The 25,136-nt window shown below is 46.7% G+C and overlaps 1 protein-coding gene across 4 annotated transcripts in view; it reads left to right on the forward strand.

The window, feature by feature from the left end:
- Nucleotides 1-25,136, forward strand: part of LYN (LYN proto-oncogene, Src family tyrosine kinase) — a 109,235-nt gene that overhangs the window by 68,757 nt on the left and 15,342 nt on the right. For all 4 annotated transcript variants that reach the window (XM_070802555.1, XM_070802556.1, XM_019973921.2 and 1 more), the window contains exons 7-10: nt 198-347; nt 1,727-1,879; nt 11,801-11,983; nt 14,324-14,400. In XM_070802555.1, the coding sequence (XP_070658656.1) occupies nt 198-347; nt 1,727-1,879; nt 11,801-11,983; nt 14,324-14,400 (563 nt within the window). The remainder of the gene's footprint in view (nt 1-197; nt 348-1,726; nt 1,880-11,800; nt 11,984-14,323; nt 14,401-25,136) is intronic.

A 25,136-nucleotide genomic window follows, 5' to 3' on the forward strand; every position in this document is an offset into this window, starting at 1 on the left:
ACTCGTTTCTGTTCTGGTTTATCACAGGTTATTGAATATACTTCCTTGTTCTCTACAGTAGGGCCATGTTGTTTATCCATCCTATGTGTCATAGTTTGCATCTGCTAATCCCAAACTCCCAACACTTGCCTCCCCATAATGCCAATCTTGTTTACAAAATGTAAGTGTAATCTTTGCTTGTACTTCTTCCTCTGCAGGAAGTTACTCTCTGTCTGTCAGAGACTATGACCCCGTGCACGGCGATGTGATTAAGCACTACAAAATCAGAAGTCTGGACAATGGGGGTTATTACATCTCCCCACGAATCACTTTTCCTTGTATCAGCGACATGATTAAGCATTATCAAAGTAAGTGAAAACATAAGGTCAGACAAGAAAAGAAAGATACATCTGTTATGATAAATATATGATGTCAAACTTACATAAAAAATTTTTGTATCCTACAACTTTATAGAATTCATTGATGAACTCTAGTAGTTTTCCTGGTAGCCTCTTTAGAAAGGAGAATCATATTTCTTTTGGATAAAGTTGCAGGATCATGTTCTATAACTGGTCCTAAAGTAACCTATAACTATACATTCAACAGTGCACTAGTGGTAAAGAATCCACCTGCCAATGCAGGAGACACAAGAGACACCCATTCAGTCCCTGGGTTGGGAAGATACCCTGGAGGAGGACATGGCAACCCACTCCAGTATTCTTGCCTCGAAAAGTTCATGGCCTGAGGAGCTTGGTGGGCTACAGTCCATGGGGCCACAGAGAGTCGGACACGACTGAGCAGCTGAGCACACACAAACATTCAAAGTCAGATTTGATCTTTGTGAATAATTATCTTAGTCCTTCCCACCTAGCTTGTGCTGTTTAACAGTTAATGTTCAAAAATTACAAACATAGAAATGAGTATTATTTTCATATAGTGCATGACTTTACAACACATCTTTTAATATCCAGACTAGGAATGCAGACATGTGTATGTGTGTGTGTAAAAGTAATACGTACCCTTGGTAAAAGAAAACAGAAATTATAACAATAACACCAAAACAATTAGAAGTGGCCAGTCAGTGGTCCTTCGTCCCCAGTCTGCTCTTCAGCCTTGCTAGGCTGACCCCATGAATAGCCTTTAGGTACATTCCCTTTGTGTTTGAGGTCAGTTGTAGTGGGAAGCTGTTACTGCTTATTTCTTCAAGCTGCTCTAAGGTAAAACACATAAAATTTGCTTATGTCCCCAAGTATGGAGAGAGCAAGTACTCTAGAGTAGTAAGTCCTTCTTCCCCCTCTGTTAGCCCCATCAAGTTATTCATCTGGCATATGTGTTGAGTACTTGTGGAGTCCTGGCCCTGTTCTGAGACTGGGCGGGGAGGTGGGGGTGTCCCCTGGTGACCTGACCAAGTTCCCACCATTGTGCCCTAAAGAGTTTACACGGGCTCAGTAATTAAAATTATAGTCTATTAAGTGTGACAACCTGCCAGCCTGTGTTTGTCTATTTATTTTATTGTTTTTATTTTCATAGATTAATATTACTGATGAATCAAATCAAGTGTGTCTTAAACTGTCTTTCATTTAAGAATTTCAAGTCATGATTACACAGAAGAGACCCCCATAAACATTTTAAGTTTGTAGACCTTGGCGAGTTGGAAATGATAAAACTCATAGTCCAGATTTCTCTGTAGATACTGGTAAAATACAAAGGATGACTTTTTCCACATTTACTTTCTCTTTGAAATTAGAGCAGTCAGATGGCTTGTGCCGGAGATTGGAGAAGGCGTGCATTAGCCCCAAACCACAGAAGCCATGGGACAAGGATGCCTGGGAGATCCCCCGAGAGTCCATCAAGCTGGTGAAAAGGCTGGGCGCCGGGCAGTTCGGGGAAGTCTGGATGGGTGAGTGTGTGGCTCTGAAGCCTGAGTCCCTTCTGGAGAAATAAGGGCTCCAGCTGATTTCTGTCAGTTTTCTCAGAAGCATCGATGCTTTCATTTCTGTCCCCCTGGTGCCAAGAACAAGCCCACACAGTCCTCATGATTAGACTCTTCATCTTCCTCGAGACTTAGGCATTCTTTCGTTGGATGAATGTTTACAAGGAAGGGGCAGTGGGTGCTTATCCTGGTTTATCTGTCTACTCTTCTCTGACTCTCATCAGCAGATTCTTTGGACATACGGTTAAGTGCAGGCATCTCAGGGAAAGGTACAGTTGGGTTGTGTGCCTGTGCTCAGTTGCTCAGTTGAGTCTGACTCTTTGCGACCCTACGGACCGTAGGCCACCAGGTTCCTCTGTCCATGGGATTCTCCAGGCAAGAACACTGGAGTGGGTTGTCATGCCCTCTTCCAGAGGATCTTCCCAACCCAGGGATCGAACCTGCACCTCTTGCATCTCCTCTAATGGCAGACAGGTTCTTTACCACTAGCACCACCTGGGAAGTCCATAATTAATTCTTACTGTGCTGTAATTCTCTGGGAGCATGATAATGGAATCAGGCTAAATCATGATTACACAGCCTCACCTTGCTCACTGGGGTCTGTGTGAGTACGTGGCACCCTGTTTCTGGTCGGGTCCACAGACCGGGGGCGTGATCTTGCTCTAGGTGTGTCTCTGCTCCCACTCTGCTGCCTAAATCATCACCTCCTCCTCCTTGCTCTGTCCACCTTTCCTTTCTTATTGAAGTAAAATTCATGTAACAGACTCTGATGCTGGGAGGGATTGGGGTCAGGAGGAGAAGGGGACAACAGAGGATGAGATGGCTGGATGGCATCACTGACTCGATGGACGTGAGTCTGAGTGAACTCCGAGAGTTGGTGATGGACAGGGAGGCCTGGCGTGCTGCGATTCATGGGGTCGCAAGGAGTCGGACACGACTGAGCGACTGATCTGATCTGATCTGAAGGTCAGTCATTTTAAAGTGAACAATTCACACTCACGTTGTTGTACAGTCACCACTTCTATTTAGTTCCAGAATATTTCCATCAGTCCAGAAGGAAGCCCTGTACCCATAATGCACACATTTACCCCCACCCCCACTTCCCCAGCCTCTGGACACCACTCTAATTCCTGTCTCTATGACTGTAATACTCTAGGACTCTCACATCAGTGGGATCCTACACACATTTGTCCTTTTGTGTCTGGCTTATCTCCCTCAGCATGATGTCCTCAAGGTTCACCCACATTTGTCAGAATTTCTTTCTTCTATGAGCGAACACTATTCCATTGTATGGGTATGCCACAGCTTATCTACTTATCTGTTGGTGGACCTTTGGCTTGTTTCCATCTTTGGGCTATTATGAATAATGCTTCTTTGAACATTCATATGGAAATTATTGTGTGGACAGGTGTTTTCATTTTCTTACGGATATACATTCTCCTAGCAGTGAAATTGCTGAGTCACACCATTCTGTGCTAAACTTTTTAAGGAATTGTCTTAACTGGGATCTACTCATTTAAAAAAAATTGTCACCTCTTTCTCCCCTGAGATATTTGCATTTATTCCTTAATATATTTTTTTCCAAGTCCACAGAACAGGAGCAGGTATAATATACGTTGTATATTCTTCACCTAGATTCACCAGTTAATATTTTGCTGTATTTCCTGTATCATTTCTATATATACGCACACAGACATGTTTTATTTTTACGGAGCCACTTGAGAGTAAGGTGTAGACGCGACGACCTTCACCCCTGAATACTCATGCAGGCATCTCCTCAGGGAAGGGCTATGGGCTCATGCCACACGGTGGTCACATTCAGGAAGTTCTGCATTGATCCGCAGAGTCTAGTGTAGAGTCGACATCCTAATTCTCCCCATTGTCCCAGTGTTGTCCCCAGGGCTGTTGGGATCTAGAGTTTGCTTTTAACTGACCTGTCTGTAGTCTCCTTGAATCTGGAAGAGTCCCTTGGCCTGTCTCCATCTTTCATGACAGGTTTGTCCTTTTGTAGAATGTCTCTCATTTGGCTTTCCCAATGTTTCCCGTGGCTTGGTCCAGATTATGCCCTGGGTCACAAATAGCATCTAAGTACTAAGCGATGCTGTGCCTTCCTGCATCCCTCAGGGGTACAGAATGATGGTTGGTTCCATTATTGCCTACAGGCCAAGGAGGGAGGGCAAAGTCCCTAGTTCCCAGACTGAGCTGGAGGTTGGAGTAACCATGTTTGGGGTGGGTTGGGGGCACCGGGAAGGATGGAGGCAGGTCAGAGGACAGACAGCTGCAGCTTTTAGAGAGGTGATGGCCTCTAAGAGGGATGAGAATCAGATGAGCACGTGATTCTGAAACCATGTGGGGAAAGTGCTTTTGGATATTTAAACAATTTTAAAGAATCTCCCCTAAGGTAATGAATACATCAGTTATAATAGGGAATTAAAATGTTACATTAAAAATAGAGAAATCTGGTAGACCTCCTTAAAATCAAACAGAACAATAGCAGCTTACTCTCAAGTGGCTCAGCAACAATAAAATAGGGATGGTGTAAAAACAGGATGAGGTGATGCAAGTAATCATTTAATATAGTTGACAGCATTTAAGAACAGTTGTTATTATTTTAAATAATTATATTATGAAGATAGTATGATAAATTAGAGCCAAGACTATGAAATAGAGGGGAGAAATTACCCAGAATTTCCCCCCTCAACATGAGCTGTTTCTTGGGTATTTTCAATTAAACTTTTTATTTTGAGATAACTATGGATTCACACGCAGTTGTCTGCAATAATACAGAAATGAAAACATCTGTTCACATAAACATTTTTACACAACTGTTCATAAGTAAGAGCGTTATTCATAATAACCAAGGAGTATAAACAACCAAAATGTCCATCAGTTGATGAACGGATAAACAAAATGTGGTGTTTCCTTGCAATGGAATATTATTTGGTAATTAAAAGAAAGTCCTGACACACATTACATGGATGACTCTTGAAAACATGATAATAAAGAAAAGAAACCAGAGACAAAGGATCATGTGTTATATGACTCCTATTTATGTGAAATGTCTGTAAAAGACAGTTCTGTAGAGACAAAGGAAATGAGTGGTTGGTTCAGGTGGGGGGGGCGATGGCAGTGTTAATTGTTAATAGGTTAATAGGTAATTGTTAATAGGTACCATTTTTGAGGGGTGGGGACATGAAAATGTCCTTATAATTGATTGTGGTGATGGTACCACAAATCGGAATATACCAAAACCAACGAATGGTATGTTTTAAATGGGAAAGTAATGTGGCATATAAATTATATTTCAATAAAGCTATTGTAGGTGTAAAAGAAATAATACAGAGAGGTCCCATATAGCCTTTACTCAGTTTCTCCCAAAAGTAACATATTGCAAGACTATGGTATAACATTACCGCTGGAATGTTGATGCTGAAAGTTGTTTGTTTTTAAATGGTGCTTTCCCCCTAGTTTTGTATTAAAGAAAGAAAAGAAAGAGAGGGAGGGAGAGAAGGAAGGAAAAGAAAGAAGAGGAGAAAAACAGTTTTGATCTGGGGTCTTGTGCAAGTGTGGTTCTGTGAACCTGGCTGCCAGCCAGGGAGCTCTTCCTTCGCTGCTGAAATTACGTCAGTTTGTTGAACGCACTTAGCAGGGGAATGCTGGAAATAAAGCCAAAGGAACAGTGGGGAGTGACGTGCTACGAAGCAGGTCAAAGGACGCGCCCCTCCCACGCGTGTCTGCACGTCTCATTCCGACCAAGGCTCCGTGTAAAAGCAAGGTCTGTCTGTGCAGTTTAGAGCTGCTGGCAATTAGCTTTAACTTCTCGAGGGATAAATAAGCTGGCTGGCTTTGCTCATGGCTAGAAAAAGGACAGCAGATTAAGAATTGCATCCCTTTTAATCAAGTAAGTGAACATTATCGTGAAGCGTGAGAAATGGCTCAGAGGCTCCCAGGCACAGTTTATGGTCTGGATTCTTTGGTCCGAAGCACAGTGGACAAATACTAGGGAACGCCCTGATCTGGGGGAGCAGGGGTGGGGAGAAAAGAGAGAGGAGTTTGTCCCTCAAGCTGTTTCCTCTGGTCCGTGTGATCCTCGGCCGTCTGGTTCAGGGACCCGTTTTCCTCTTCGGGCTGCTGGACACTGAGGGAACTGACCCATGAGTAACACAAAAGGAGACATTTCCTGTTCCCGCTCGGCCTCTGGAGAGACTTTGGGAAAGAAAGGAAACTGATTTTGCGTTGAAGTTTGCTTGATCCATCTTCATGGGAGCCAACTGTATTGAATGACTTCTAAAAGCAACTGCATTCATCTTTTCGTATGAACAAAACCACCTTCGTCCTGTGGTATAGCAAGACAGCCACACCTGCATTGGAGCGCTCTCTGCTTTACCTATGGCACAGCGGCACCCACAAGAAATTATTTACTTCCTTCAAAAGATTAAAAAAAATTTTTTTTTGCAGCTTCCTTTTATTTATTTATTATTACAAATTTATTTTTTATTCAAGTACAGTTGACCTACAGTGCTGTGGTAGTTTCAGGTGTACAGCAAAGCGATTCAGTTATATATAAGAATCTTTCTTCAGATTCTTTTCCCTTAGTGAAGTCGCTCAGTCGTGTCCGACTCTTTTCGACCCCGTGGACTGTAGCCCACCAGGCTCTTCCATCCATGGGATTCTCCAGGCAAGAATACTGGAGTGGGTTGCCATTTCCTTCTCCAGGGGATCTTCCCGACCCAGGGATTAAACCCAGGTCTCCCGCACTGCAGGCAGACACTTTAACCTCTGAGCCCTTTTCACTTACAGGTCATGATAAAATATTGAGTAGAGTTCCCTGTGGGTCCTTGTTGTTCATCTGTTTTATACATAGTAGCATGTGTATGGAGAAGGCGATGGCACCCCACTCCAGTACTCTTGCCTGGAAAATCCCATGGGCGGAGGAGCCTGGTAGGCTACAGTCCATGGGGTCACTGAGAGTCAGACACGACTTCACTTTCACTTTTCACTTTCATGCATTGGAGAAGGAAATGGCAACCCACTCTGATGTTCTTGCCTGGAGAATCCCAGGGATGGGGAAGCCTGGTGGGCTACCGTCCATGGCACCAACCAGTGCAAAAACAAGGGCACAGAGTCAGACACGACTGAAGCAACTTAGCAGCAGCATGTGTGTATTTCCATCTGTCATGCCACATCTCTGTGACCCCTGTGAACCTGCCAGTACTGGGCAGTGTATTGGTAAAGTACGATTTGATGCTTAGTGCTGAGTAAAACTCATGCCTTTGATGCAGATGGAAAGCTGCCCTGTCGTGCAAACGTCACAGCCCTAAGCAGCCATGAGTGGAAGCTGCTGTCCTCCTAGAGTTGGGTTTGACACAGCTGCTTTAATTGCTGCTCTTTTCAAACTCCTTATCAACATTTTTAATATCTTTAGCAGCTGCAGTATTTCCTGGTGATTTTTTCCCCCTGTGCTTGGAGAGCATTTTTTTTTCCTTCATCCTTGACCCATAACTTCATGTTCTGTGAAAAGTCTCGGTGAGTCCCATGGCTTTTGTGATGACAAAAGGAGACTAGCTACCCCTGCTTCTTTCTCTTCTGTTGCTTTAACATGCAGTATAAGAAGCAGACAGAAAAGTGCCTACCACACGAACGTTCGCTTTCACAGCTACTGACAACATGAAAACCTGTGTGGTGACCACTGAATCACACCCGAAGCCCCTGTACTCCCCTTCCTGACCACAACCCCATCTGTCCCCCGAAGGCAGCTGCTATTCTGGCTTTTGTGATCATTTCCTGACTTTTCTTTGTAGTTCTGCTGCTTTTGTGTATGGGGCTGTGTGCACCCAGAGTACTTTACTTTTGCCCGGTTTTAAACTTTATATAAAAGAAACCCTACTATTTATCAATGGCATTGGAGTTACTCCCATGTTCTGGCTATTAGAAACAGGCTACTATGAACGTTTTTGCACTGGTTGGTGCCAGGGTACATGGGTTTCTCTAGATGACCAGGGAGGATTTACTGCATCACAGGTATACAGATCTTCAGTTCCAGTGCTCAGCCCCTCCGTCATGTCTGACTCTTTGAGACCCCACAGACCATAGCCCTCCAGGCTCCTCTGTCCATGGGATTTCCCAGGCAAAATTACTGGAGTAGGTTGCCATTTCCTCTTCAGTGGATCTTCCCGACCCAGGGATAGAATTCTTGACCACTTGAGCCACCTGGGAAGCCCTCAGCTCCAATAAATGCTGCAGTCTTGGTTTCTAAAGCTCTGTTCTGGGTTACACCCTCCCCACCAGTGTACACAGGTTCATGGTCAGGTGGGTGGTCACTCAATATAACTGCTCTAGAAAAGAGCCTGCTCTGTCAGCATCCTTCCAGGGTCATTGAGGATACTGTTGTTTCAACGATGCTCAGAAGAGAACCCAGAAAGGACCTGCAGGAATTGCCCCAGCTGTCCTGCTAAGGGGCTAGCACTGCCAGCACTCAAGATGGTCAGACTTTGTCATTTTTGTCGTGCTGGGTGGTGGTTTCTTTCTCCTGGAGATTTTTTTTTTTTTTTTGGCTTCTCTAGGTCTTCGTTGCTTTCTCTTGTTGCAGTGAGGGGGCTACTCTTGTTGAAGCACAAGGGCTCTAGAGCACAGGCTCAGTAGTTGTGGCACACAGCTTAGTGGCTCCACGACATGTGGAGTCTTCCAAGACCAGAGATTGAACCCACGTCCCCTGCATTGGCAGGTAGATGCTTAACCACACCAGGGAAGTCCTCTGGAGACCACCATCATTGGTTTTCCCTGAGCGTAAGCTGTGTGTGTACTGATAATCGTGTGACCTGAAAAGGGACTGGACGTTTCCACATCACTGTTCCTTAGGTGTTTGTCTCTCTTGGGCCTGGGGCTGTTAGGCTGTCACACACCAGGTAGAGGTGACCTTGAGGGTGATTTGTGGTGACCATCTGCCACTCCATCCTCACCTTTTCCTGTCTTTCCAAGAGAACTATGGAAACAGAAAGAAAAGCTGCGTGATTACCTCTATGCTTTCCAAACCACCAAGAAAAGGCTTTTCCAGGAGAAAATCAAGCTCCAAAGTAAGCACATCATGGGGAACTTCCCTGGCAGTCCAATGGTCAAGACTTCACCTTCCAATGGAGCGGGGACAGGTTCGATCCCTGGTTGGAGAGCTAAGATGCCACCTGCCTCACGGCCGAAAAGCCAAAACAGAAGACGGAAACAATATTGTAACAAATTCAATAAAGACTTTAAAAAATGGTCCACATCAAAAGTAATCTTAAAGCAAGAAAAAGTAACCACATCATGGAGGCAGGTCCCAGAAAATCAGTGCCTTGGGGGAACTATATTAAGGAGGCGGTATTTCCCGAAGTGTGTTCTGGAAGATAAAAGGTACATGAAGATGTGTTCTGAGGTTGAGACAGTGTGGGAAATGCTGTGGTTAACCAAGCCAGACGGGCATCTTTCTTGCTGGGCTGTCTGCACTCCTGCTGTGTCTCCTGGGTGAGATGGCGTGGGGCAGGCAGGGGTTCCCAGGTGGCTCAACCCAGAGCCCTTTCTTTGCATAGAATCACTGTGTCCAGTTCTCTTTGAAAACTTTGAGAAATACTTATTTGATTCCTGTGTATTCTTTGTACTTTAGAGTTAGTAAAGTTTTTTCAAGGGCAAAGCTTTTCTTTCTGATTATAAAAATAATGCATATTCATTGTAGTAAAGTTGGTAAAGAGTTAAAGATATGGTGAGCAAAATTTAAATCACTCATAATTAAGCCAGTACTCAGTGTATTCTGGTGTATTTTCTTCCAGACAGTTGTCAGAGTGTGTGTGTGTGTGTGTGTGTGTAAGAGTATCTAATAGACTTATGGTGTGTGGGGTTTTTTGTCTTGGGATAAAAAACATTTTATTAATTAGAAAAAAATCTAATGAAACAGAAAATCAAATTAATTAGAGAAAATGGTACAGTGCATATGGAGTTTTGTTTTACCATTGTTTTATAAAAACCTTTTGATTTTAGAATAATTTTAAGTTTTTTGGTAAAGATGATACAAAGAATTCTCATATACCCTTTACTTAGTTGCCCCTAATGTTACGTGCTGTGCTGTGCTTAGTCACTCAGTCATTTTGCAGCCAATTTCATGTCCAACTCTTTGCAACCCCATGGACTGTATGTAGCCCACTAGGCTCCTCTGTCCATGCGCTTCTTCAGGCAAGAATATTGGAGTGGGTTGCCATTTCCTTCTCCAGGGGATCTTCCCAACCCAGGGATTGAACCCAGATCTCTGGCATTGCAGACTGATTCTTTGCTGTCTGAGCCACCAGGGAAGCCCAAGAATACTCAAGTGGATAGCCTATCCCTTCTCCAGGGGAACTTCCTGACCCAGGAGTCTAACTGGGGTCTTCTGCATTGCAGGCGGAGTCTTTTCCAGCTGAGCTGCTACCAAGGAAGCCCCCTAATGTTACATATATAGGTTTTGTTTTTCTTTTTATTATCATTTTTTAAGCACTTATTTATTTGTCCGCACCAGGTCTTTGTTGCAGCATGCATGATCTTTTTAGTTGTAGCATGTGGGATCTTTAGTTCAGTTCAGTTCAGTTCAGTCCAGTCGCTCAGTCCTGTCTGACTCTTTGCGACCCCATGAATCGCAGCACGCCAGGCCTCATTGTCCATCACCAACTCCCAGGGTCCACCCAAACCCATGTCCATGGAGTCGATGATGCCATCCAACCATCTCATCCTCTGTCGTCCCCTTCTCCTCCTGCCCTTAATCTTTCCCAGCATCAGGATCTTTTCCAATGAGTCAGCTCTTCGCATCAGTTGGCCAAAGTATTGGGGTTTCAGCTTCCACATCAGTCCTTCTAATGAACACCCAGGACTGATCTCCTTTAGGATGGACTGGTTGGATCTCTTTGCAGTCCAAGGGACTCTCAAGAGTTTTCTCCAACACCGCAGTTCAAAAGCATCAATTCTTCGGTGCTCAGCTTTCTTTATAGTCCAACTCTCACATCCATACACGACCACTGGAAAAACCACAGCCTTGACTAGACGGACCTTTGTTGGAAAAGTAATGTCTCTGCTTTTGAATATGCTGTCTAGGTTGGTCATAACTTTCCTTCCAAGGAATAAGCGTTTTTTAATTTCATGGCTGCAGTCACCATCTGCAGTGATTTTGGAGCCCAGAAAAATAAATTCTGACACTGTTTCCACTGTTTCCCCATCTATTTCCCATGAAGTGATGGGACCAGATGCCATGATCTTCATTTTCTGAATGTTGAGCTTTAAGCCAACTTTTTCACTCTCCTCTTTCACTTTCATCAAGAGGCTCTTTAGTTCTTCTTCACTTTCTGCCATAAGGGTGGTGTCATCTGCATATCTGAGGTTATGGATATTTCTCCTGGCAATCTTGATTCCAGCTTGTACTTCCTCCAGCCCAGCATTTCTCATGATGTACTCTGCATATAAGTTAAATAAGCAGGGTAACAATATACAGCCTTGACGGACTCCTTTTCCTATTTGGAACCAGTCTGTTGTTCCACGTCCAGTTCTAACTGTTGCTTCCTGACCTGCATACAGGTTTCTCAAGAGGCAGGTCAGGTGGTCTGGTATTCCCATCTCTTTCAGAATTTTCCACAGTTTATTGTGATCCACACAGTCAAAGGCTCAAACTCTTAGTTGTGTCATGTGGGATCTAGTTCCCTGACGAGGGATCAAACCTGGGTCCCCTGCACTGGGAGCTCAGCATCTTAACCACTGGACCACCAGGGAAGTCCCTAAAGGTTTTAGATAATGTTAACACTATAGAGTTTATGGAAGTTTTTTCTGTCTATAGCTAAATATTCTTCTAAGTCTGCATGAAGTTTTTGATGAATCACGACCTCCCTTCTTTTCCCTCCCTAGGTTACTATAACAACAGCACCAAGGTGGCCGTAAAAACACTGAAGCCAGGCACAATGTCTGTGCAGGCGTTCCTGGAGGAGGCCAACCTCATGAAGACGCTGCAGCACGACAAGCTGGTGCGGCTGTATGCCGTGGTCACCAGAGAGGAGCCCATCTACATCATCACTGAGTACATGGCCAAGGGTGAGTGCCCGCCCCCACCCGGGCTTGTGACGGCCCAGCCCTCAGAAAGGACACCCGGGCATGTGACGGCCCAGCCCTCAGAAAGGACACCCGAGTGTGTGATGGCCCAGCCCTCGGAAAGGAGAATACTTAGACATTCAGAGACTCCTCAGATAATTCAGACTATCAACAGCAGGCTCGTTACAAGGGCTTCCCAGGTGGCACTAGTGGTAAAGAACCCGCCTGCCAATACAGGAGACATAAGAAATGTCAGTTTGATCCCTGGGTTGGGAAGATCCCCAGGTTGGGAAGATCCCCTGGAGGAGGAAATGGCAACCCACTCCGGTATTCTTGCCTGGAGAATCCCATGGACAGAGGAGCCTGGTGGGTTAGAATCCATGCGGTCACAAAGAGTTGGCACAACTGAAGTGACTTAGCACGCAGGCTCATTACAAAAACATCAGAAAACACAGGACAATAAAGCCCTTTCATAAGCCACCTCACTGGAAGTCATCGGTTATAAAATGAATATGTTGTCTTCCCAGTTTCTGTGCAGTTGTCTCCATGTACCTGCTGGCCTCAAGAATGATACCCTAAACCTAGACGGCCCCCCAGACATACTTGTCAAATAAGTAAATACAGATATCACATATGAGTATTATTTTGGGTTCCAATTGTGAGTTCTCAAAATTGAAAACCAGTTCCTTGTCCTCTTTAGCATTATCTAAATGTTCAGAATGACACTTTAAAACGTAAATATTTGAAAAACTTGTCAAGGTCAAGTTTCTGCATCATCACAGAATCCCTGAAGTAGAGGTTTCAAGAAGCCATCTTTTCTCCCACTGCTGTCCCCTTCAGATCAAGGATCTTAAGTTACCATCCTTCTTCCTCCAGCTCAGGAGAAATGCTAATTTAACTGCCCGTGATTTCTAAAGAATCTTCAGAAGGAATGAAGATGATACCTAAGCCATCATCCAGAACTAACAGTGACCTCCTGAGAATAGAGATTACAGTGTGATGCCATAACTGAATAGGTTAGAAAGATGAATATTGCATTTTCTTATTTAATATATTTCAGAATATTAATATCTCCCAGAGTCCTTCTAAAAAAAGAATATTTTTTTAAGCCCTATCAGGGCTTCCCTAGTGGTTCAGTGGTAAAGAATTCTCCCGCCAGTGCAGGAGACACGGGTTCTATCCCTGATCCTGAAAGATCCCATATTCCACAGAGCAACTCAGCCCAAGTGCCACAGATACTGAGCCTGTGCTCTGGAGCCCAGGAGCCACAACTACTGAAGCCCATGCACCTAGAGCCCATGCTTCACAACAAGAGAAGCCAGTGCAATGAGAAGCTCGTGTACCGCAGCTAGAGAGCAGCCCGTACAGCAGGGCCAAGAGAATGAATATAAAAAGATAAATACATTTTGGAAAAGCCCTATTACCTATTAGCTGCTGCCGTTCAGGAACCAGGCTCAGGATCAGACGCTTAAGCAGGAGTTCATAGATACCTGTGGGATTGATTAGCTAGTCGTGTTCTTAACCATAAATGTAAATGGTAGCAGTGCTCACCTTGTACTGAGCAGTTACTATATGCCAGATGGCGCTTGATGTCGTCCCTGAGGAGCGCTCTCATCTTCCCCGCAGTCGAGGCTGAGCACCGCCGTTCTGTGTTATGGATCCACTGAGTGCTCACTACCTGCCATCACACTGGCACGTGCTTTAAAACCCTCCTCCCATGGACTGTGGCAGAGTTCCTGGGAACTGCCCACTTGACAGGGGCTCAGACGAGGTACAGAACTTGCCCAAGGTCACCCTCAAGTTGGTGCTACAAATTCTAGAAGAAGGAGCAGGGCGTGTTTTAGAGATGAAGTCCGGGGAGGCTGCAGACGATGCCGGTGGGCACACTTGCTCCCTTTTAAGTGATATCTCACTTTCCTCCAAAGCACAGTTGGTTCATCACATCCTCACTGGGCACCTATGTGGTGCCTGAGAGCCGTGCTGGGCACGGATGAGTGCCAGCTGGGAAGACAGGCTGGTTTCTGTCCCAGGGAAGCCCTGCAGGACGCGTGCTATGGTGGCAGGTACAAATGCTCTGTAGCAAGAAAAGGAGCATCCACCATCACCCTTTCTTACCTGGAGCTCTTGTACATCTCACAACAGGTCAAAGGGGACAGGTCAGAGGGGACTGGGTTTGACCAACATCAGGAAAAGGCACTGTGACCACACAGAATGGTAAAGCAGTCATTTCACCTGGTCCGTCCTCCCTGCCCTGCCAGTCGGAATGATCATTTGAATTTTGTTTGGATTTCTTTGTGTGTGTGCATGTTTGAACTGCACTGATTTGCTCTTCTTCATCAACAGGCAGTTTGCTGGATTTCCTGAAGAGCGATGAGGGGGGCAAGGTGCTGCTTCCGAAGCTGATTGACTTCTCTGCTCAGGTGACATATGAAAAAGCAGCTGTAAAGCACTGTAAATGTCCCCCTGCTTCATACTCGGGATGGAACTGCACTTTCAGGGGGAAGGCATTAGGGTTGTGTTTCCTAGTAGACCTTCGAAGGACAGGTCCTTGGAGGTGGCGATGGGTGTTTCTCTTGGAATGTGTGTGCACGTGTTGAATGATGACATGGATGCTCTTGTGTCTGACCCAGTCCACCTCTTTATACTTGTATTCATTTCTGCATGAAAGATAGAAACAGCACCACTGAGCTGATCACTTTCGTGCATTCTGGAGATGAACTCCATGCAGTATAAGCATGGCACCTTCTCAGTGACCTATATGTAGTGTTTAAGTTACTAAGTTCTGATGCCTCAGTGTTCTGGGAAACAGAACTGTTTTCCTTCCCTGTCTACCCCACTTTCACTCCTTCTTGTTGGATGTGTCTTTAGAATTCTGAGAAATGTTCATTTGTAAGACTTCTAGTACTAGCCTCCGGCTGCCTAGGTGGCTCAGTGGTAGAGAATCTGCCTGTCATGCAAGAGATGTGGGTTTAATCCCTGGGTTGGGCAGAGCCCCTGGAGGAGGGCATGGCAACCCACTCCAGTATTCTTGCCTGGAGAATCCCATGGACAGAGGAGCCTGGAGGTCTACAGCCCATGGGATCACATAGAGTCAGACATGACTGAGCGACTAACACCTTCCTTTTTTAACTTTCTGGGAAGATGAGACCAGAGGAACAAATTAGTCCGCAGGTAAAGCAGTTTGAGTAGGAAAGGCCCCGAGCACACCCTGTGCAGCAGAGTGTCAGCGGGCAGAGTCGGAGCCCAGCATCGTGGACTGAGCTGATGCCAATACTCAGCCACTTGGTGGCCACTGTCAAGACGCCTTTGCCTCTTTGGGTTGGTGTCTTCACCTGTTTAAGGGGCGTGGTCATTCCTGCTTCAAGGAGAGGTGTTGAGGGTAGAGTCAAATGAGCTGGCATGAACTGGGTGCTTCAGAGCCAGTGGGGGACACTGAAGAGACCCTGGGGGAGACTGTCCCCCTCCCTGCAGTAAAGGCGAGTGAGCAAGTCATCCTGCTTAGCCCTCACCTCGTCTGCACAGCTGGGGCTCTCTACAGGTTCCTTATCCCAGTAGGCAATTCAAACGGCATCTGCAACTCCAATATCTAGTGTGGCAAGAAGAAAAATTGTTATGGAGGCTGGGGAGGCCACCCTGACTTTTGAACCGTCTTCTCAAACTCTCTAAGCCGCCCCTGTGAGGCTCTGTGGGACCCCCAAGCTCTGGGCCAACAGTTTTTTTGTGTTTTGTTTTTTTTTTTTAAGATTTTTTGATGTGGATCATTTTTAAAGTCTTGATTGACTTCGTTACAACATTGCTTGTTTTATGTTTTGGTCTTTTGGCTGAGAGGCATGTGGGGTCTTAGCTCCCCTACCAGGAATTGAACCTGCACCCCCTGCATCAGAAGGCACAGTCTTAACCACTGGACCTCCAGGGGAGTCCCCAGGCCCACGCTTTGAAAACCACTGCTGGGGAGTGAGAGGAGAGATGACTTGGGCTCAGCTCTGGACCCCGCACGGACAGGAGTCAGGGGTCCTGTCCTGTCTCAAAGGCAGAGGCTCATGAGCCCGTGTCACTCTCGGCACCATTATACGAGGCGGGGGAGCCCTGCCAAGGCTGGTGACATGGGAGTCCCCACTGGATGCGGACATTGAGGTGTGTCATAAGGGCTTATGCACCTGCCTCTCAGAAGGGGGAGGGGGCTGTGGAGGAGGAGGGCATGTGGCCTGGAGGCCTGGATGGTCATCCCTGTCCGGGTTCTCAGGGTCATTCTTGCCTGCCGTTCTGTAGGGTGGAAATTAGCACATCGGGTTGTGTGCTATGTCTGGGTAGGACTTATCTTGTCACACTTATCTTATCTTTGTATCTGGTTTTGTATAGCTTATCTTATAAAACCTTATCTTGACATAGTTCTTAAGGTTCAAGTCAAGGCCTCCATCTCTAATCTTTAACTTTCAGACTGTGGGTTCCAGGAGGGGCCAGGGAGCAATTGAGGCACCCACCCCTGGTCATGGTCCAAGCCAGCGTACTGCATCCATCGCACAGGATGATGCTCTTCTTCATCCGTCTCAGGCTGGCTCTCCCAGCAGTGACTGCCGGGAACCACGTCTAGTTTAAGAGCAGGAGAATTGAGTGTCTGTGGAGGGTCGGCAGCACCAGGGAGCCCCTAGCAGGCGAGGTCAGCGCAAAGCTCAAGGTCCTTACAACCGAATTGCATCTCCTTGAGACCATCTTTGTTCACAGGGCAAACCTCGCCTCAACTCCCCCCCAGCCCTCCCCTCTAGGGGGAGCTACTGAGATCTCCTGTTGTCTGTTATTAACTGTCACCCATTTCATCTGCTCTTGGCTTTTCTTATTCTAATATTGGAGGGACCTGCACCTTGGCAGTGAGGGTGGGGCATGTATGCCTCAGTTTCCATTTGAAATCCTACACCGCACGCATCCGATTGCTGTCAACCATGCCGGCCACCCCATCCCTCTGTGATAGTCAGTTCCCTTTGTGACTGGCGCTCCCCACCCTCCTCCGTCTTCATGGGCCTTTCTGAAACCATCTCTGTACAAAGAAAGTCATCTCTGAATTGTTTCTCCTTTTCCCCTCCATCATGTGCCGGTAATGAACATTGTCGCTTTCCCATAGTGAATAACTTGAGAATAGTAAATATTCATAAAGCTGCCCCAAGGTGACAAATGGAGAAGGAAATGGCAACCCATTCCAGTATTCTTGCCTGGGAAATCCCGTGGACAGAGGAGCCTGACGGGGTGGCAAAAAGTCGGACACGACTCAGCGACTAAACAACAACAATCAATAAGGTGACACAGGACACCCAGGTTGCTAATAATCCAACCTTCTTACCCCTTACCTCCACTAGGCTATTGAAAGCGGAAATGGGGTAAAACAGAAGCACTGGTGAGTCTGAGTGGTATTTGAACTCAACGATCAGTAACCTATAAAACACTTCTATGCTTTCTTTCTTCCATTTGCACTGTCAGTAGCATCAGAGATCTGGGAAACTGAGTATTCACAAGAGGCTATGGTTAAATTCAGTAGTTTTTGCAACAGTAGACTGAGAGCAGAAATAAACCAGTTGACTGATTCCCAGCCCCAGAAGAATAAGGAAGCAGGGGTGAGGGTGGGGCATGTGAGGGGCAGTGTTGGGACTTTTCCCAGACTCTCCTCTCAGCAATTCTTCCCTCTCCCCACCAGCCACTTCCCCATGCTCCACTCCCCTCCGCAAGCTCCCTCAGGGCCCGTCAAGATAGGAAGTGAGTTGTGAGAGCTGATTTCATCACTTCCTGTCTCAGGATGAGTTCTGAAAGGTTCCTCGGAGCTCCAGTGTCATCAACCAACCCACCTCTCCAGCCACCCGTCTTCCTCTCCACTTAGTGGAGATTAAGAAATCCCAACTGAGTCAGCCGTATCCAGTGCTTTTCTGGTATTAAAACCATCTTGTGCTGAAGTAGAAAAATGACCCCTTTGCAAAGGAAGTTTGATACTTTCAAAGCAGAGAAACTTTGTCCAACTGCTTTCCAGCCCTTGCCTCATGTAAGAGAAAAAAATGAACTTGGAAAGAGGAGTGGGTGAAATCTGTGGGAATTTCCTTCAGCAGAGATGGAAATGGGCTTGTAGACTCATCAAACAGAGAAGGAAAGGAAGTTGGGACTTCACAGTTGCAATATGGAGGTCAGATAAATCATCTTGTAATTCAGGGGAATCAAGACATTTCTTGAGCTTTGGGGGTATAAAAAGTACCAAAAGTCAAAGAACACGCAGTTATGTGTGAGTAAAGCTGCAATACTGTCCATGGCATTTTCCGGGCAGGAATATTGGAGTGGGTTGCCATTTCCTCCTCCAGTGGACCGTGTTTTGTCAGAACTCTTCACTATGAACCAGCCATCCATCTTGGGTGGCCCCGAACAGCATGGCTCACAGCTTCATTGGCTTACACAAGCCCCTTCACCGTAACGAAGTTGTGGCATGCTGCAGTCCATGGGTCACAAAAAGACAGTGCTTAGCGACTGAGCAACAACAAAACTGCAGTAAAAGTGGGAAAATCAAAGTTGTTGTTATAATCATGGCAGCAAGTAACATCTCTTTAACTCTTTCTGGATGATAAAACAGTTCTACCTCCATCATTTAACTCAAGCCCAAGAACCTTGAAAGCATTTATATTGTTGTTTAGTGGCTCAGACGGTAAAGCGTCTGTCTGCAATGCAGGAGACCCAGGTTCAATCCCTGGGTTGGGAAGATCCCCCGGAGAAGGAAATGGCAGCCCACTCCAGTATTCTTGCTTGGAAAATCCCATGGACTGCGGAGCCTGGTAGGTTACCATCCATGGGGTCGCAAAGAGTCGGACACGACTGAGCGACTTCACTTTCACTTCGATACATTTTACAGATGGAGGGGTGACCTTGGACTTGTCCAAGGTTACAGCTAGTGGTAGAATTGCTGGGCTCCACTGTGGCTCCTCTGACTCTAGATAACTGGTCCTTTCCTCTGCACCCCACTGTAATTTCATGATCAGAATTGCCCTGTGGTCATCTGCACCTGACATTTTGCTGATATGTATTTTCTCCTTTTATAGATTTTGATTTTCAGAATTAATAATATCTCTAGTTTTTTTTTCCCCCAAAGAATCTCTTTTGCCAAGATGCAGGTCTTTGTGTCACATCGTGATTATACTCAAGATACATTTTGCCTTCTCGTGTTAAAGGGTAGGACACATTTAAATTGGAAATTGAGGAACAAGGCAGGTCAGATACCTCAGTCTACGATCATGTAATTCTCAGCCTGTTTAGTACAAAAGTCTTTGACATTAGAGTGTCTGAGTCTGCCCTCATTGAAGTATCTACTGATCAAGAAAACAGGGTATAGATAGGGCATCCCTTGTAATAACTCTGAGTTGGAACCACCAGTCTGCAGAAATGGTCAATTCCACAAAATCGTCTGGACGGGTGCCACCAGCAACAAGGAAGCCCCCCGGTAACAGCTGGATGGTTTCCAGTGATGATTTCAGTGGAAGCTGAGCTGGGGCCTCATCCCCTTCTCTGTTTCGGGGTCTTCTCCTCTGTCCCTGATTCCTGGAATCCCTTCCTTTGCCTCCGGAGCCTCCTCCCTAGACCTGACTGCTCCTCCTCCCTGTGCCCACCCCACGCCCCTCCTGGCCTCTCTCAGTCATGCTCTCCAAACAATTGATACCTGGTATTTCTTGAATTGAATCGTTTGGTCGTTGTTTTTAAAAGCAGTTTCATATTGACTTTTTCTATGCAGGAAAAAAAATGGAAGAAAATGACTTCAAGTGACCTTTACCCAAAATCTTTAGATGCTTTTGTAGCCTTTCACAGATGAGTCCTTCCTTCCCCACCCATGGAATACCTGCTTTAAGACACTTGTGTTACCTCACTCCCTGGCTTCAGAAGGCTTAAAACTGAGTCGCCAAAAGTCACTCCATCCCCAATTTAAGAGGAGTTTGTTGTCTTTGGCGTTCATTTTGAGGTCAAGGTGGAGCTGGAGGCACTTTCCCCAGCTTCACTTTCAGCCTGGGGTCCTGCTCAAAGGCCAGAAGGGCAACTCTGTGACCACAGGGCCACCAGAGCAGAGAGGTGATGCCCAGGGCCACATGGTGCCCTGCCACAGGTGCCACCCTGCAGCCTTGCCCCCTCCGTGCACCGAGACCCGTTCCTCAGCCTCCAGCTCCCCCAGAGCCCTGCCCGAGGATGTAGCCCCAGATGGTGGGCTCATAGGTCCTGCCCGGCCCCCTACCCTAGTGGCAGTGGGCTTATCCTTGAGCAAACCCTCCTGGCAAGAATACTGGAGTAGGTTGCCATTTCCTTCTCCTGGGCATCTTCCCGACCCAAGGATCAAACCCAGGTCTCCCGCACTGCAGGCAGATTCTTTACCATCTGAGCCACCAGGGAAGCCAAAAAATTCCTGATGAAGACGGCCCTAGGCTTCTTCAGGTTTGCAGCCCACCAGGGTCCTATCTCAGTGTCTCTCCCAAGCCCACTCTTGGAGACCACCCACTCTCTCTTTTCTATTTCTTTCAGTGCACCTACTGCAGTGTGAATATTTGGGCAGTTTTGGTTTATCTCTGTGTCCCAGACACTCAGCACAGTGCCTTGCATGCAATAGGTACTCAATAAATATTTGTCGAATGACTGCACTGACCCACGCAGGGGCTGCCCATGTTCAGTTTAAAACAACAGAGCCTGCTTCGCGTGACTCTGAATGAGTAATTAGAAGAGCCTGTGTTTCTGGTGTTTTCTGGGCCACTCTTCAGGCGGATTTACCCATGAAACATGTTCCTGGTACATTACTTTCTCCCCTCCCTCTGACCGTGCTGACTTCCCTTTACCAAGCTCACATGATTGGTCAAAATCACAGTGAGAGAAAAAGAAGGAAGTAGAACAGAAGTAGCCAGGCCTTTCTGAAAAGACAAAGAGCTGACTTGTTTCCACTCTCTGTGGAGTAAAGAACTCCAGGGGGATGAGAAACTATAAATGAAATGTTGCACATGGCAGCCAGTGGCGGATGCTTTTAATCGGGAAAACACTTTTAAATGGACGAGTTTTTCCTCTCTAGTGCCATTCAGATTCCTTTAAGGCTGGAATTCAAGGAGCGAAGGGGCTGGCAGGCTTTTCTTAGCAACTGGGGTTTCTAGCCCTTGTTACCTGTTACACACACACACACACACAGTCGTGTCTATGACATCACTATCTGAGCTGCTCTGAGCTGGAGAACCACCTGCACGTTGGTTGGTAACCATCATATTATACTCAGGTTGGCAGCCGTATGTTTTAGCTGCTCTTCTTCATCGTTTCCACACCTTCCATCTCCCCTTTTCTGGACCCCCGGCTTTGAGATCCACCAGCCCACCATCCATCCCCAGGATCCCCAGGCACTGCCTCTCAGCGCGACACTCGCCCAGGCACCCCCTCCATCCCCCAGAGCCCCAGCCACTGTTGGTGGCCATCCAGGCATGTAGACCCTCACACTCAGTCCTTCTGTTTCTTGACTTCCTCTCCCCCAGGACTCTGTTCTCACGTGCTGGAGCCCCACCATGGTTATGGCCAGAGACTCTGCCCCCGGGCCCCCATTCCTGCCCTTCGTCCCCCACCCCGCATCTGCCTGGCTCCTGCTCCAGGCCTCCATGTTTCCTCCTCTGCACGCCCCCCATGTTTCTTTTCTCCCCTGACCTGGCTTCTGTGCACCGCCTGTCCCCTCCTTTATCACTTACGCTTGGGTCAAGCCCAGCCCTTCACCTGTTGAGCCCCCATGTGTGTGCACCAGCCGTGACCACTGCTGACGGAAGGCGCTGGCTCTTCTGCTTCTAGACCAGGGGTCGAGCTGCCTAGGGACCCCACTCACACACACGTGTCCCCAGACCGAAACCCCTCCCCCTCCCGCTCTCCTGGGTCACTTGCTGTCGGTCCCTGGGAAGGAGAAGCCAGCACGCTCACTGCTTCCTGACTGAGGCCACCTGCACTGGGCACCAAGACCTGTCCCCTCTTCCTTCAAGACGTGTGTGCGCGTTTAGTCACTTCAGTCATGTCTGACTCTGCAACCCCATGGACTGTAGCCCACCAGGTTCCTCTGTCCCTGGAATTCTCCAGGCAAGAATACTGGAGTGGGTTGCCATTTCCTTCTCCAAAGGGTTTTCCCAACCCAAGAATCGAACCCACATCTCTGGCATTGCAGGCTGATTCTTTACCACCAAGCCACCTGGGAAGCCCTCCTTTCAAGACATTGCCCTAGAAATTCTGCCCTGCTGTTTTCCCTTCATTTCTGTGCCGTTCCCATAGGAACCATGATACAGCGCCCCTTCTCCTCCACACCCCTCTCCAGCTGCCTCTACCTCCAGTTCACTCCACCCCATCACGACAAAGGTCCTTGAAGGACCACATTCTCTCTTCACAATTCTTCCCCTCCGGCTCTCTTTCAAGCCCAACAGCTCTCGAGCAAACAGCTCTGGACAAGTCATCTCGGTGACCCCATGACACAAGTCCAAGGGCATTCCTCAGACTCACAGCGGCATGCTTGATCTCTCTCTCCTCCCAGACATTCCTCTTCACTTGACTTGTGGGACACTGCTCTCTGGGTGTCCTCCCACTTCACTGACAGTTTCCTCCTCAGCTCCCAGCATTTAAACACTGGAAGGTCCCCGAAGTCAGTTCTCGGACCTCCTCTTTCTCCAGATTCACCTCCTGAGTGATCTCATTGAGAGCACAGTGTACTTCCCTAGGGCTGACATAACCAGCTACCACCAACTGGGTAGCCAAACCATCGGGAATTTTTATCCTCTCACAGTTCTGGAGGCCAGACGTCCTACATCAGTGTGTCAGCCGGCTGCACTCCCTCCAGAGGTTCTAGTGGAGGATCCTCCTGCCTCTTCTGCCTCCTGGTGGTTCCTAGAATTCCCTGACTTGCCAGAGCATCACTTTTTCTTCACAGGCCTTCTCCTCTCCGTGTGTCTCTCCATGTGTCTTCTCTTAAAACAACACTGCTCATTGGTTTAGTTGTTGTTCAGTTGCTAAGGCATGTCCGACTCTTTGCAACCCCATGGACTGCAGCATTCCAGGCCTCCCTATTCTTCACTATCTCCTGGAGTTTGCCCAGATTCATGTCCCTTGAGTCAGTGATGCCATCCAACCATCTCGTCATCTGTCGCCCTCTTCTCCTGGCCTCAGTTTTGGTTTAGGGCCCACCCTAAATTCAGGATGCTTCCGTGGTGGCTCAGACGGTAAAGAATCTGCCTACAATATAGGACACCTGGGTTTGATCCCTGGGTTGGGAAGGTCCCCTGGAGGAGGGTATGGCTACCCACTCCATTATTCTCGCCTGGAGAATTCTATGGACAGGGGACCCTGTCAGGCAACAGTCCAGGGGTTTGCAAGAGAGTCAGACATGACTGAAGCAACTTGGCGGGCATGCACTGTTTCTTTATTGTCAGTTGTGTGTATGTAGTATAGATGAAATCATGCATCCTTTCCTATATTTATTCTTTGTTTGCAGTTTATTTTTCTGGGAATTCTTTCTTTAAGCTTTTAACCATTTTTTTTTGTTATTAGTTCATCATTATCCATCCTTTCTAATTATTCTTTTCATTGCATATTAGCTTTGTACCATATGTGCTATGTTATATGTATTGAACTGAATATTACAGTTTTTCATTTACTTAAGAACTCTCCAGGGACTTCCCTCGTGGTTCAGTGGCTAGGGCCCCATGCTCCCAATGCAGGGGGTCTGGGTTTGATCTTTGATCAGGAAACTAGATCCCACATGCTGCAGCTAAGACTCAACACAGCCAAATAAATAGATATAAACTAAACCTTTTTTTAGTTTTAATTCTCCATCAACATGTATGTACCTATTAAAGTATAGTATTCTATTCCTGTAACTGTACCGTGATTTCCTTACCATTCCTTGGTTTATGTTTGGGGAATCTCCACTTTTCCATTAATACAAGTAACAAAACCTTTCTTTACTTACTGCACCTGTTTCCTTATGCCCCAGTTGCCACATAATAAGATCAGAGTAGGAATGTTTTCAAGTCACTTGACAGTTTTAGTTTTCATTGAGCAGATTTGCACATTTGCATCCCGCGACTTGTCCCTCTGCTGGAGGTGTGTGGGGCAAACCCCGTCAGGCCACATTCCTCCTTAGAGGCAACATTGATCTGGCCCTGTAAAAGCTTGGGCAGAAGACCCAGTGGCTTTTGTCTCATTCCTCCATCCTTGGGATAAGTTGAGAACATTTTGCTTCCTTCTTCTCCTTCTAAGGTGATAAGCACAGTTCATTAGCCGCAGGTCAGAGTAGGTCGTCTTGATAACAGTAGCAGCAGTGAAATTGATGCAGAAGAGGGGACAGTAAGCGAAGGAGATTTCTGATCTTAGTGTCGGTTATTCACTGCCCTCTCCTGGGGGTACAGAGTGGGGAGTCCCTGACCTGACTGGGAGGAGGTGATCATTGCCAGGTCATCCCTTTTCAGCCTCAGGCAGCTGATACCAGGGAACCCATCAGTGGACATGGAGTCCAGCTCCAGATCCTCCCAAGGGTGATGGCAGCCGCTCAGCAGGGGAGGCAGTGTGAGCAAGGCTGCACTCGGGCACCTGTGTGCAGCGTTCTGCCCACTGCCCCTTGGAGATCAGCCCTACTTTCCATTCACCAATACGACCACATCTGGATGTGGGTCTTATTATTAACAGTGCGTGCTCAGTCGCTTCAGTCGTATGCGACTCTTTATGACCCGTCCTACCTGGCAGACGGTAGCCTGCCAGGCTCCTCTGTCCATGAAATTCTCCAGGCAAGAATACTGGAGTGGATTGCCTTGCCCTTCTCCAGGGATTATTAACAGTAGTAGTAATAATTTTTTTGTGGTTTAAATAGTAAATTTTATGTTATGTACATTTTCCCACAGTAAAAAAAAAAATTGCTTAAAAAAAAAGGGAAATCACTACTATTTGCTATGATCCCATTTCGTCTTTTTTTTTTTTTTTTTACCATTTAAACTTTTTATTTTATACTGGAGTATAGCCAATTAACAATACTGTGGTAGTTTCAGGTGGACAGCAGAGGGACTCAGCTGTACATATATGTGTATCCATTCTCCCCCAAACTCCCCTCCCATCCAGGCTGCCACATAGCACTGAGCAGAGATTCATGTGCTGTACAGTAGGATGT

The sequence above is a fragment of the Bos indicus genome, chromosome 14 (assembly GCF_029378745.1).
Source record: "Bos indicus isolate NIAB-ARS_2022 breed Sahiwal x Tharparkar chromosome 14, NIAB-ARS_B.indTharparkar_mat_pri_1.0, whole genome shotgun sequence".
NCBI classification, from domain to species: Eukaryota; Metazoa; Chordata; class Mammalia; order Artiodactyla; family Bovidae; genus Bos; species Bos indicus.